The sequence below is a fragment of the Entelurus aequoreus genome, linkage group LG14 (assembly GCF_033978785.1).
Source record: "Entelurus aequoreus isolate RoL-2023_Sb linkage group LG14, RoL_Eaeq_v1.1, whole genome shotgun sequence".
Lineage (NCBI taxonomy): Eukaryota > Metazoa > Chordata > Actinopteri > Syngnathiformes > Syngnathidae > Entelurus > Entelurus aequoreus.
In genome coordinates, this window is record NC_084744.1 from 37,366,175 (window position 1) to 37,379,665 (window position 13,491).

The following is a 13,491-nucleotide window of genomic DNA, read 5'->3' on the forward strand; positions in this document are numbered from 1 at the left end:
ATGTAACTAAGGTGTTGCTGTAGCTTGTTTATTACTTCAGATGCAGTCAGTCATTTGTTTAACTTTAGTTATACTAGTGGTGTTCCTCAGGGTTCCATATTCGGACTTCCTGTTTTTCATCATTTGGGCTGTTCAACCGGTGGCCCATGAGTTCAGTTAAAAAAATAACTTTTAAGAGACTCTGCAAAAAATCCCTAGAAACAGCAGACAGTTTGTAACTCTGACAAAATAAGTAGAGCAAAATCGAATGTCTACTGTAAAGGACGCTGGATCTCATCGATATACAAACTAACATTTAAAAGGGAGAAGTCCAGCCCCTCAGTCCTTAGCTTTTTGGAAATGTGGCCCCCAAAACAATTTAGTTGAATATCCCTGCTTTAGGGCAGCACGGTGGCGCAGGGGTTAGTGCATGTGCCTCACAATACGAAGGTCCTGAGTTCAATCCCGGGCTCGGGATCTTTCTGTGTGGAGTTTGCATGTTCTCCCGGTGACTGCGTGAGTTTCCTTCGGGTACTCCGGCTTCCTCCCACCTCCAAAAACATGCACCTGGGGATAGGTTGATTGGCAATACTAAATTGGCCCTAGTGTGTGAATGTGAGTGTGAATGTTGTCTGTCTATCTGTGTTGGCCCTGTGATGAGGTGGCGACTTGTCCAGGGTGTACCCTGCCTTCCGCCTGAATGCAGCTGAGATAGGCCCCGGCACCCCCCGCGACCCCAAAAGGGACAAGCGGTAAAAAATGGATCCCTGCTTTAGGACCACCGTAGTACTTTTTCACCCAGAATTTTACTAGGAGCCCCCAAACCTTTTTCCCAACTTTATTCGTGTTTAATTTTATACTATTTTGACTCAAACTTGAATTCAATTAGATGCATGTTTTGGACTTAAGCAGTTATTTTATATGCAAAACAAAACAATTTACATAATAATTTCTGCCCAAACGCATTCTTGGGGATCAAACCCAATACGAGACCAATGCATTAACGCTGCGCGCCACACGGGACAGTGACTATGATGAGGACAGTTTCTAATTATTTTCTTATCAGTGATGGGGCAGGAAGGGGCTAGGAATAAGTTTGCGATAAAGTTTCATTTAAAGCCCCCTTGTCATTTTTCACAAAATGGCGGCCCCCCACCGGCTTGTCTAGGGTGTACCCCTGCGACACTGAGAGGGACAAGTGGTAGAAAACGAATGGATGGATGGATGGTGGCCCCCTATGGATTGTTGGCCCTACACACAGTGTGTGATCTGTGTATAGGGAGGGGCTGTCCTGACTACACTACTGCATATTTTAGAGTATAAGCATGGCCACACCATGCTTAAAAAATATAATTGTGTGCTAATGTATTGATGGACATGGGGACTGGCCAATGACAGGGAAGGGTCTTTTCAAATCACCAATGGATGGAATAAAAAAGAAACGCAAGCCACAGCGCAGTGAAAGAACACAAGCAGTAATGAATTCTTATTTTTTTAGGCGCTAAATGGCGGACATATTGCTAGCAGAGACAAACCAACCAACCCCAAAACGCACCTCGGCCGCCTGCCACAGAATCTCCACGTTCTTGCTCTTCTTGGCGTTGATGTTCTGGTTGAGCAGTCTGAGCAGGTCGGGCATACCGGTGCTACTGCGAGAGCGATGCAGGCCTGAGAAGACCACGACAGGGGAGGTGAGTGCAGTCAGAGAACATCAGGGGCACTCTGAAGACATCTTTGTTGACTCACAGTCCTCGGGGAGGACCTCTTTAAAGTGGTCGTAGTACAAGCTGAGACGCGCCATGCTCTCTGTGTTGATCACTTCCTGTAAGGACGTGTCTCCAAACCTGCACAAACACAGAAATAACACCAGTTCACACGTGTGCTTGGATACTCAGGTCTGGACCAAATGTTTTGGAGCACGCTTTGGTGCAGTTCGCTTTGCGTTTTGTCATGAGACCAAAGGCTATGGCCACATCGCGCTTCAAATATAGCGGTTTCACCACATCGCACACTTAAAAAAAAAAAATATGTTAAAGGATTTTTGGCCCTAAGTAAGCATTTTCAAGCATACAAACGGCAAAATTGACTAAAAGTATGGATAGTACTATTGGCCACTAGATGAGACCTAACCAATCAGAGCGTGCTGTTCAGTATGGTGGCCACTGATTGGCTCAGTCTCAGCCGCATATTGGATTAAAGAAGTGTAAAGGTGACTAAAGTCTGTCTATAGGGCTCTTATATTGTTAAAACAATTATTTAGAAGGTCAAAAGCAGTTTTTTTATGCTCCAACTATGACAAATTACCAATTTTAATTAATGGCCATGTCCGGAACCAATTAACAGCCGATAAAAACGACTGTATAAATCAGGGGTCACCATACGTTTTGACCCGGGGGCCGCATTGGTTAAAAAATTTGGCCGGGGGCCGGGATGTGTGTACATATATGAATATATATATATATATATATATATATATATATATATATATATATATATATATATATATATATACATTTATTCCTCACACACTAATTGACTGAAAGAGCTTGCGGTTGCGGCGCGAGCGCGATGATGTCACGTCATCGATGGGAAAATGCATTTTTAAACAATATGATTTGCCTGAGCGGCTAGTAGACAGGACAGATTTTAAAAAATAATAATACAATAAAACAAAATGTATTTATTTTTTTACTTGGGACTTCCCACGGGCCAGATTTACGGCCTGTGGGCCGTAGTTTGGGGACCCCTGGTATATATAAAATAAGGAAATTGGACAGTTTTTGTGACAAATATGTATGTGGGAGCGTAGGTACCAATGTATGTCTGTATGTATGTGTGTGAGTATATGTGAATTTGCATGTACAATACATTTGACTCCCAGTGTGTGCGGGAGCCAGAGTACGGCCCCAGCCTCCCCGAGAACCCATCCCACAAACAGTAGGTGTGGTGCCCAGGGAACCAGGGGCCACCGCCCCCACGCAGCCAAGCCGGACAGCGACAGGAACCCCAGAGCCTGGCCCACCGCGCCGCCCACAAGGGCCAGCAGCAGGCCGCAGACAGACGCACCCGGCAGAGGACAAGGCACGAGAAAAACAGGGGGAAGCCAGACCCCAAGCCAGCGAGAGACCACACCCCACACGGACAGAAAGGCGGGACGCCCCACCCGAGGGGCCCGGAGACCCCCCGCAACCGGACGGGAAGACCGCCCCCGCCCCACCGGCAACAGGGCCCCCACGAGCCCCCCCCCCACCCCCGGAGAGCGCGGCGAGGCCAGCCCACAGCCACCCCACCCAAGCCGGCCGCCACAGGACCACCCAGCACGGGGCCACAGGAACCACCCACCCCACCCGCAGGGACCCCAACGATGGAGATGGAACAACCAGCAACCGCTCCGCCGAGTCCCCCCCCTGAGGTAGGGGAATAAATAAATAAAATAAATAAATACATAATAATAATAATAATAATAATAATAAAATATATTTTTTTAAAAAGTGGGAAAAAAATAAATAAATAAATAAATAATTAAATGTATTTATAAAAAAATAAATAAATAAATAAATAAAAAAAGAATTAAAAGATCACAGACATGCTGACACACAAGGTCGCTACCCCAACAACTGGCCGACTCGCAGCACCTCGGAATACCCTGCAGCACCAAGCCACCACAGTAGATGCAGGGACCAGACCCAGCAGGCCCCAACCAAGACGGGCACCCGGAAGGGATGGACGGCGGGACCCAGGAGCTCCAGACACGCAGTCCGGATGCAGTAGCCTGAGGCGCCGACCCCCACCCGACAGGCAGGCCCAGAACGTACCCCCAGAAATATACATACATATATATATACATACACATAAACATACACATGTACACATACACACACATACACATGCATACACATACACATATATATACATACATACATACATACATACATACATACACACATACACATACATATACACAGTTTGTCAGCCCCGACAACCACCACGCGCGCGCGCTGCCACCAGTCACAACATCAGCCACCCCCCTGCACCAGACCCAGCAGCCACGGGCGCCCACACCACAAACAAACGGCAGCAGAAACAGCAGCCACAACACCCACAGACAGCCAGCACCACCCAATCAAATCAAAGCGATCAAAAAAAAAAACGCGACCGGCAACCACACGCCAACAGGATCACAGATACCAGCCAGCGCCAGCCCGCCAGCAAGCCCAAACGCCAACACGCAAACAAGAGACACCAACACCCCCCCCCCCCCCCCCGCCAAAAGACCCCACCACCCCAACCCAAACCCGCACAAACACACCACCGCCCAAACAACCGAGACACAGTATCCAGGCCAGACACGGGCGCCGCGCCGCGCCGCCACCACATCAAGTCGCCAATAGAGACCCCACAGCGCAAGGTCGGGCCACACGGGCACGGACCCCACCCAACAGGAAGCGAGACCCGCGCGACGCCACACACAAATAAATAGTAAGATTAAACAAAAATAACAATAATTTAAAAAAAAATAAAAAAATAAAAAAATAATAATAATAAAATGAAATACAAATTAAATTAAAAATAACAAATACAAATAATTAAATAAAATAAAGTAAGTAAATAATAAAAATTATTTAAAAAAAAATAAAAATAAAAATAAATAAATATATATATATACATATATACATACACATACATACATATCAATCAATCAATCAATCAATCAATCAATCAATCAGCTTTATTGTCCATTCTTACATGTACAAGACACATAAGAACTGAAATTACATTTTCGGCACAGTCCCGCTAAGAGCAGACATACGTTACAGGGAGACAAGACGGGACCGCCAACGGATCAGCCTCACTTAGGCGCTCCTTAAAAAGGTGGGAAAAAGGTGACATTGGTGTATATACACATACACATACATATACACATACACATACATACATACACACATACACACATATATATATATATATACATACATATATATATACACATAAAACATAAAATAATAATAATAATAATAAATTAATAAAAGCCTGGCAGGCCACCAGAACGCAGTCCCCGGAATCCGCGCCGGCCGACGAGGCAATGAGGGGTGCGCCAAACCCCAACCCCCCCACATGCATGTGTACAAGGCCCCCAGAGTGTCTACTGTGTAGTTAAAATTAGGAGGTCAGCCATTACAGCCGACCTCCAGTCCCTATTGATGCGTGTACTGTAGCGTGAGTGAGATATGTATGCTTGTGGGAACTAATAATGCGATTAAAATTGGGGGACATCAAGGTCTTGGTGGGTCCCAACCAAGCCGAGCCCTCCAAATCCAAAGTGTCTAATATGCAGCTAAGATTGAGGGATGGACGAGCAGGGGACAAGACAGGAAGACCGGAGCCCCATAGGAGGCATCCTCAACCCCCCGCCATGCCTCCCCGCAGGACAATCCCCCAAAGTCCTATATTTGTGTGACTGTGTGTGCTATAAGTAGGAGGAGTAGAGGGCCCGGACATCCCCCCCAGTCCATGCGGCCGACAACCAGGAACTACGGCCAGGAAGCCGCCCCCCCCACGGCCCGTGACCCACACCAGACCACTTTAGCGTGACGTCACGCGAGCCCACCCCCCGGCAAACAAAGCCAGCCCCCGCCCGCCCCAACCCAACCCCGCAGAGCCCATACCAGCAACCAAACGCAGAAAAACTGCACAGCCCCATGCCCAATGCAAACACCGCATCCCGGCCATCCACACAGCAACGCACCCATACGAGTTCCGGCCAGGGGATGGTGCCCCCCAACCGGGGAAGAAGTCAATGCACCCCGTCCGCACGCCAGCCCCCAAACCAGCCGTCAAGCCAACGCCAGCCAGCCCCCACAACCCCACAAGCGCACAGATACCAGCCACAGTCCCCCAACCACTCCAACCCAACACAGTGACGCCAAACGCCGGCAGTACCACAGCAACCATCACCACCACCGCCCGTCCGCAGTACAAACACCCGCGGCCGCCGAAACCTGAAACAAAAAAAAAGCGACCTACCCCGTAAACCACAACAACGCACACCCCCAGCTACCACAGAGGCCGCCAACCCACCTACCCCAACTCATCCACATACAGGCCAATCGATCCACCGGACATCCACACCCATACACACACCTACACATACATACACACATACATACACACATACACATATACATACATATATGTATATACACATACATACACATACACACATGCATGCATATACACATACACACACACACACACATATATACACCTACATACATATACATATGCACACATATACACACACATACATACACCAAAACAAAACAAAAACAAAAACAAAAAATATAAAAAATTTAAATAAAAATAAAAATAATAAATAAAATTAAATAAACCCTTTAAATAAAATAAAATAAAAATAAACATGAGGCCTGGTTGCCAACAGTGTCCAGCGCCACCAAACCCCGCAGCCATACCCGCACGTCCAGGCCCCCCCGCCCACCACCCACCAGGCACCCCATCCGGCAAAAAGCCATAAGGGCCCAGCCCCGCACCCACAGCCGGCATGCCATGGCATCTCTGCAGGCCTGGTGCCGCGATCAGCAATGCATAACTTTGAATACACTGCTCACAAGTGAATAAACGCATACTTAGTCAACAGCCATACATGTTACACTAAGCGTGGCCGTATGAACAACACCAACACTGTCATAAACATGTGCCATATAGGTTCTCAAATAGCAGGTTTGAAGCTCCGGTTGTAGCGTTATCCGCCATTTTCCTCGCCATACCTTTCCTTTTCAAGCCAGAAGATGTCGACATAGTTCAAAGGAGCAGCCGTCAAAGTCCAGCCAAATGAAATACAAAATGAACTAAATACTATAGGGAAACTATTAAGTCTCTTTTCAATCATACACAAGCTGTTTTCGCAGGATTATATTCTTTTTTTAGATGCTGCTCCCGCAAGTAAGACCGTTCACGGCGCCATCTTGGAAGTGTCCGTCAACATGTGCCATGTAGTGAAACCATATTAAACAACAACGACAAACACATTTTGGGAGACTATTTGCACCACAACACAACATTAACACTACAGAACAAATTCCCAGAATTCCCTGCAGCACCAACTCTTTCGGCACGCTACAATATAAACAAACGGCATTGGTGGATCTACACCTAACCTCCACTGTGATGATACCAAGTACAGAAGCGTATCTAGTCGATACTACTATGATTACATCGATATTTTTTTGCATCACAAAATCTTATTTAGTTTAAAAAAAAAATTTTTTTTTTATAAACTCATAAAATATGTCCCTGGACACATGAGGACTTTGAATATGACCAATGTATGATCCTGTAACGACTTGGTATCGGATTGATACCCAAATTTGTGGTATCGTCCAAAACTAATGTAAAGTATCTAACAACAGAAGAATAAGTGGTTATTACATTTTAACAGAAGTGTAGATAGAACATGTTGAAACAGAAAATAACCAGATATTAACAGTAAATGAACAAGTAGATTAATAATTTATTTTCTACCACTTGTCCTTAACAATTTTGACAAAATAATAAAATGATAAATGACACAATATGTTACTGCATATGTCAGCAGCTAAATTAGGAGCCTTTGTTTGATTACTTACTACTAACAGACAAGTTGTCTTGTATGTTCACTATTTTATTTAAGGACAAACTTGCAATAAGAAACATATGTTTAATGTACCCTAAGATTTTTTGTTAAAATAAAACCAATAATGACATTTTTTGTGGTGCCCTTTATTTAGAAAAGTACCGAAATACATCTTGGTACCGGTAGTAAAATATTGGTATCGGGACAGCACTACATCAAATTCTCATTACATGTCTGAAAAGGAGTAGGAAGAAGCACAGCTTAAAGAGTAATTGACCTCCAATTTGTTCGGTTTTAGAATTTGAACTACCATAATGACCTCAAAATAATTTTTTGGGAAGAAAAAACAAAAAAACATAAACTGTTTTTTTCGTTAATAAATATCTAGACCCCGAATATAAGACGACACATTTTTTCAAGGCGTGATGTCATTCTTATGTTAAATGAATGTAGGACAAACACTGCACTGTGGTGTGGTGTGGTGTGGTGTCCCGTCCTCCCATACCCGCTACTTACTTCTCAGCCAGCGTTTGTTGCTCGTTGATGCCCACGTTGAAGAGCACCGGTTGCACGCGCAGCAACATCCCGTTCTGGATCTCCCGCGGCAGAGTGTCGAATATGGCGCCCGGGATCGGAACCCTGACGTTAAAGCCGTTCCTGTTTCCCGTGATGACCGGCAGCATGTCGGGGCTGAAAGCTGTGCTTGCTTGCGTGATTTTAAAGGTGACGTTCATCAGGTCGTTCACCCCCACGCTCATGTCCTCCAGCATGGCCAGCTCCTCACCTTAAGGCGGCAAAAAGGATCCTGCGTCAATAACTGTCAAGGAGTTATTGTGCAATATCTAATAGACGCCGTGCCTCCTGTATGTTGTCTAGTTCAGGGGTGCCCAATGTTTTGCCTCCAAGAGCAAAAGTGAAAATCAAATCAAATCGGGTCCCAGTGATTTTTAAGAATGAAACACAAATAGCCTAAATGTGAATAATAAAGTTGCTTCAATTGCAGCAAATAACATGTCACTTAAAAACATTAGTAGGCTAGTTAGCCTTGCGGACATACCATCGATAATTGTGTGAGCTTGAGAAAAGTCAGGATGAATTTGTGGGTGGGCCAAATTTGGCCCCCCGGCCCCACTTTGGGCAATGTTGATCTAGTTTTTTTTTTTTTAATTAATGCTGCACCCCAAATAGTTGCCTAAGTAGTTAACCGTATTAACTTTAAAAAAAAAAAAAAGTATATCACTGTTATTTTGCGGTATACCAGGGGTGACAAACTCATTTTAGATGGGGGGCCACACGGAGAAAAATGTACTCCCAAGTGGGCCGACTGGTAAAATCATGGCACGATAACTTAAAAATAAAGACAACTTTAGATTGTTTTCTTTTGTTTAAAAATAGAACAAGCACATTCTGAAAATGTACAAGTCATAATGTTGTTGTTTTTTTTACACTTACATGTTGCAGTTAATAGTATTCTCTCTTTATTTGTCGTTATTTATACTTTCTGAATAAAATTTGTTTTGTTGATTTTCAATCTATCAAGATAAATTTTTTTTTATCAAAATCAAATTACAAGATTTTATTTATGTAGTTTGCTCATTTTCCTTGACTGATCCACTAATGTGTTTTTTTTTTTTTTTACATATGTAACATCATCTACAAAGATACAAAGAATTGCTATTGCGACATCTAGTGGACATATTTAGAACAGCAGTTTCTTTCATTCAAAAATTTCGGCTCATTTTTATACTTTGCAAACTCATCCCGCGGGCCGGATAAAACCTGTTTGCGGGCCTAATCCGGCCCGCGGGCCATACGTTTGACACTCCTGCGGTAGATGTATTTAATCCAACAACTGTAAATGTAACGTTTACATGAAGTTTAAAAAGAGAGCTGCTGAATACAGTATTTGTGAGTTGTTATTATATGTGGGATTAATGCAGTCCTTCTCAAATAGTGTGACCGCGGAGAACATGCTTTATCAGTATCGTGCTTCAAACCCCACTTCGAAAAGCTGTGCACTACAAAACGTGCTCATTGTAGTCAATAATTATCATTTAGATTTTTGTTGGAAAATGAAATCAGCACAATTATTTTATTCACTATTTGTTTTGTAGGTTAAAGTGTTTTATATATTTGTGCTCCTGAGTTAAAGTTGCTGAACAATTTTTTATTTTTTTAAAAATTGAGATAATTCTATTTTATTTTTCCGTATTAAATGGATCAAGTCAGTCAAAAAAATGTTATAGTTTAAATAAGGACTACTTTTTAATTTGTTTATTTCAGGCATATTGATTCACTTTAAATGTTTTCTATTACAGACTAAAAACAATGTTAATAAAGTTATTCTTTGTTGTAAGTTGATCAATAATTATGTTGTCCTTTTTTTGGTCTTATTTGATGTTAATAAGGACACAATGTGATGCAAAGGTGTACTTATTACAATTTTATAGACAAATGATACTATTTATAGGTACGTGGGGGGTCGCAAAATGTTTTCTTCTTCCCAAGGGGGGTGTGACAGAAAATAATTGAGAAGCACCAAGAAGACTAATGCAACAAAGTATAGCAGTGTCCAAAAAAATCTAGAAAATGAAATACGTGTGAAATTGATTTGGTTACAAATATTATTTCATGAAATTGTGATTTTTTTAAGCTGAGGTGTGGATGTTTTGTCCAGATAGCCTAGCTTACGCCACATTACATTGGTTTGAGCATCTTTGACACACACAATGTATCAAAGTGGGACTTCCTGCCCTGAAAAGTCAATTTTTTACTAACTACTATTTATACAAATTCCTTGTTTTTGTAAGAATGATACCAACCTTTTGCATACTTTACCTTTTGTGGCCATTTAACTATGTCACATTTGTAATGTACTGCACTATAACCACAAAAACGACACATTCTTGTGTAAATTGCTGCAACTGCATTTCGCCGGAGTTTAGTAACTCAAAACGCACACACACATAGACACACACACACACACACACACACACACACACACACACACACACACACACACACACACACACACACACACACACACACACACACACACACACACACACACACACACACACACACACACACACACACTCTTGTATGTTACCTTCTTGAGACCTCCGAAAAATGGCTACCTCTTTAGGACCACTCTTTCTAGTTTTTATAAATATGTGTATTTACAACATTAATAATATATACATACTATGCAAATATAAAAAAGCTTGTTGGGAAAAATGAGTTGGAATTTCCCAAGAAAAAGGTAACTTTGAATTTTGGCAGTATTATAATAAAAGTCGCAATTTTACTCAACGCAAGTCAACATTGAAAAACTGAAAATTTGTGCAATATTATGATAAAAGTTGGAATTTTACTCAATAACAGATGCAATTTTATAGGAAAACTTAAAAATGTTGGCAATATTACAATAATAATCGGAATTTTACTTGGCCAAATTATGACAAAAGTCATAATTCTACTCAAAAACTGTCACTATTTTACAAGAACAACAAAAAAATTGGCAATATCGTGATACAAGTCAGAATTTAATATGACAAATGTCAGCATTTTGCAGTAAAAAGTAATAATTTTACATAAAGTAATAATTTTACAAGAAAATATTGCAATATTACAGAAACAGTAAAAATAAAAATACATTGTTCCCAATTTTATAAGAAAAAAGTTGACATATTGTGAAAAAAATGTGTTAATTTTTAATTTATTAAATTTTTTGTTTGTAATTGGTTTTTAATCTTCATTATTTACTTCAAGTTATTACAGTATGTCTCTATATACATATTTATTTAATTTTTACAAATATAATAATTTTGGCCAAAGGGGGCGCATTTCAATTTCTTACACACACTTGTTATTTCATTTGTTGACCAGAGGGGGAGCACTTTTAAAACCGACAGTCAATTTGAAAAATCCCTCCTTTTTAGGACCACCCTAATTTTGATAGATTTCACCACCAGGGGTGCAAATGAGACATTCTCTAATAGATGCAACAGTTTTCCGTATTGGGACCATGATTTATGTCCTAACTTGATCACCGGTCCTCATATGGAAGGTACTTTTCCTTGTTGATGTTTAAAAAAAAGGGTATAAATACAAGAACACACACGCACACACACACACACACACACACACACACACACACACACACACACACACACACACACACACACACACACACACACACACACACACACACACACACACACATTACCGTAGGTGCTGAGTAAGCTCTCATACTGCACCAGGAGGCCGATAGTGTGGAGCTGCCTGAGGAAGCCCAAATCACAGAGGCTGTTCCTCAGCTTGAGGACAAAGCCGCAGATCAGAGCTGTTAGCTGGTGGCACACAAACACATCATCAGAATCATCCTCATCGTCATCATCATCAACATCATCATCATTTTCCAATCGTAGGTTGTGTGTGGACTGACGGTCTGGCAGAAGACGACGTCGCGGCGGTACTGCAGCGTGAGGCTCATGGCGATGGTGGGGGCGCTGTCCTGCATGAGGAGGAACACCATGGCCTTCCTGGCCTTGTCGCCCAGCAGCGAGGCGCAGTCGCTCAGCGTGGCCAGCAGAGGGTGCATAGCCTCGCTCCACTCACCTGCAGGTAAGAGTCAAAGTAAAAACCACAAATTGTGGTTGACCAGCACAAAGTATACCACTGGGTATCTTGCAGATTCTTCCTGTGCATTTCAATGACAGTGGGGATATTGCAGTTTTTGGCAATGATTTGAGGCAACATGTCATTTTTAAATGTTAATCTTTCAGAGCATGCCGTAATCTGGGATGAAAAGAAAAGATGAGCAAAAATGTCAACGCGGCATAAAAATAGTTAAATCGCTGCATATCCTAAATGGATTCATTCAAATCTTACCTGGTGATTTCTTATCCACTTCTGGACTGTTCCCTGGCAGTGAAAGAGAAATATTGACAATAATATATTAATCTATTAAGAGATTCAAAAAATATATATAGTAGTAGTAATAATCCACAGTACCCATACCTCAGTGTAAACAGGAAATCAGTCGTTTTGCTTTGAACAAACTTTTATTTTTTATTTTTAGCCATTTCCTTATACAACTCTTCTCTTTACACTTCCTATGTTGTCTTGGTTACCATGGATACCACAATATATATTTACTGTAAATTATTCTGCACTTAATAGGAGAGAGGGTGTTATTTCCGAAATAGGTAAAACTCATCATATATACAGTAACTAGGCCTGGGCCGATAACAAATGTTACTCAATGATTTATTGGCTTACAAATTCTTGCCGATAAACAATAACCAATATAATAAATATACTGATGTAATGATATCACATAATAATGCAAGTATACCCTTTCAAATTTAATATGTTTGTATTTCTCGTATATTTTAACATTGTAATTGGAATGTAAACTTTTAAATATCCAAGTTAAATAATACAGACAAGTAATGACAATAAAATATACTCTGTCTGCATGCAACATTTTGCACTTGGCTAAAAATCCCAGCCAAAAGCAATACAACAGTTTTTGTTTATCTCTGTTAAGGAGGGGATGGGGACCCTCAAATATACACAACCTAAATAATAAATAAAATAGATAAAGTTATTGTGACTAAAAGTATCATGGTTATCATTATCACAGTATTGTTGAATGTGCTCAAAAAGGACTTATACACACGCTAAAATATTTTCACTAAGTTGTGTTTATTTTAATTAACTAAAATAAATAGACACACAGTATACTTTCTTGGCAGAAATATTGTTCTGCCTTCATAAGAGACATTCTATTTTCATTTGTGTATTTAAATATGTTTATCTTCCACCATTTTAATTTGTAAACGTTTTACAATGTTTTTTTGATAAATGCAAATTGG

The 13,491-nt window shown here is 41.4% G+C and overlaps 1 protein-coding gene and 1 long non-coding RNA gene across 3 annotated transcripts in view; one reads left to right on the top strand and one right to left on the bottom strand.

Moving 5' to 3' along the window:
- Nucleotides 1–13,491, bottom strand: part of inpp4aa (inositol polyphosphate-4-phosphatase type I Aa) — a 37,100-nt gene that overhangs the window by 2,243 nt on the left and 21,366 nt on the right. For both annotated transcript variants that reach the window (XM_062069789.1, XM_062069788.1), the window contains exons 17-22: nt 12,503–12,535; nt 12,057–12,229; nt 11,838–11,961; nt 8,126–8,393; nt 1,726–1,823; nt 1,535–1,647 (exon numbers count right to left, since the gene is read on the bottom strand). In XM_062069789.1, coding sequence (XP_061925773.1) covers nt 1,535–1,647; nt 1,726–1,823; nt 8,126–8,393; nt 11,838–11,961; nt 12,057–12,229; nt 12,503–12,535 — 809 coding nt within the window. The remainder of the gene's footprint in view (nt 1–1,534; nt 1,648–1,725; nt 1,824–8,125; nt 8,394–11,837; nt 11,962–12,056; nt 12,230–12,502; nt 12,536–13,491) is intronic.
- Nucleotides 1–13,491, top strand: part of LOC133664843 (uncharacterized) — a 33,551-nt gene that overhangs the window by 1,736 nt on the left and 18,324 nt on the right. The window contains exons 2-3 of the long non-coding RNA XR_009828647.1: nt 1,478–1,670; nt 12,040–12,235. This is a non-coding gene — a long non-coding RNA (uncharacterized LOC133664843). The remainder of the gene's footprint in view (nt 1–1,477; nt 1,671–12,039; nt 12,236–13,491) is intronic.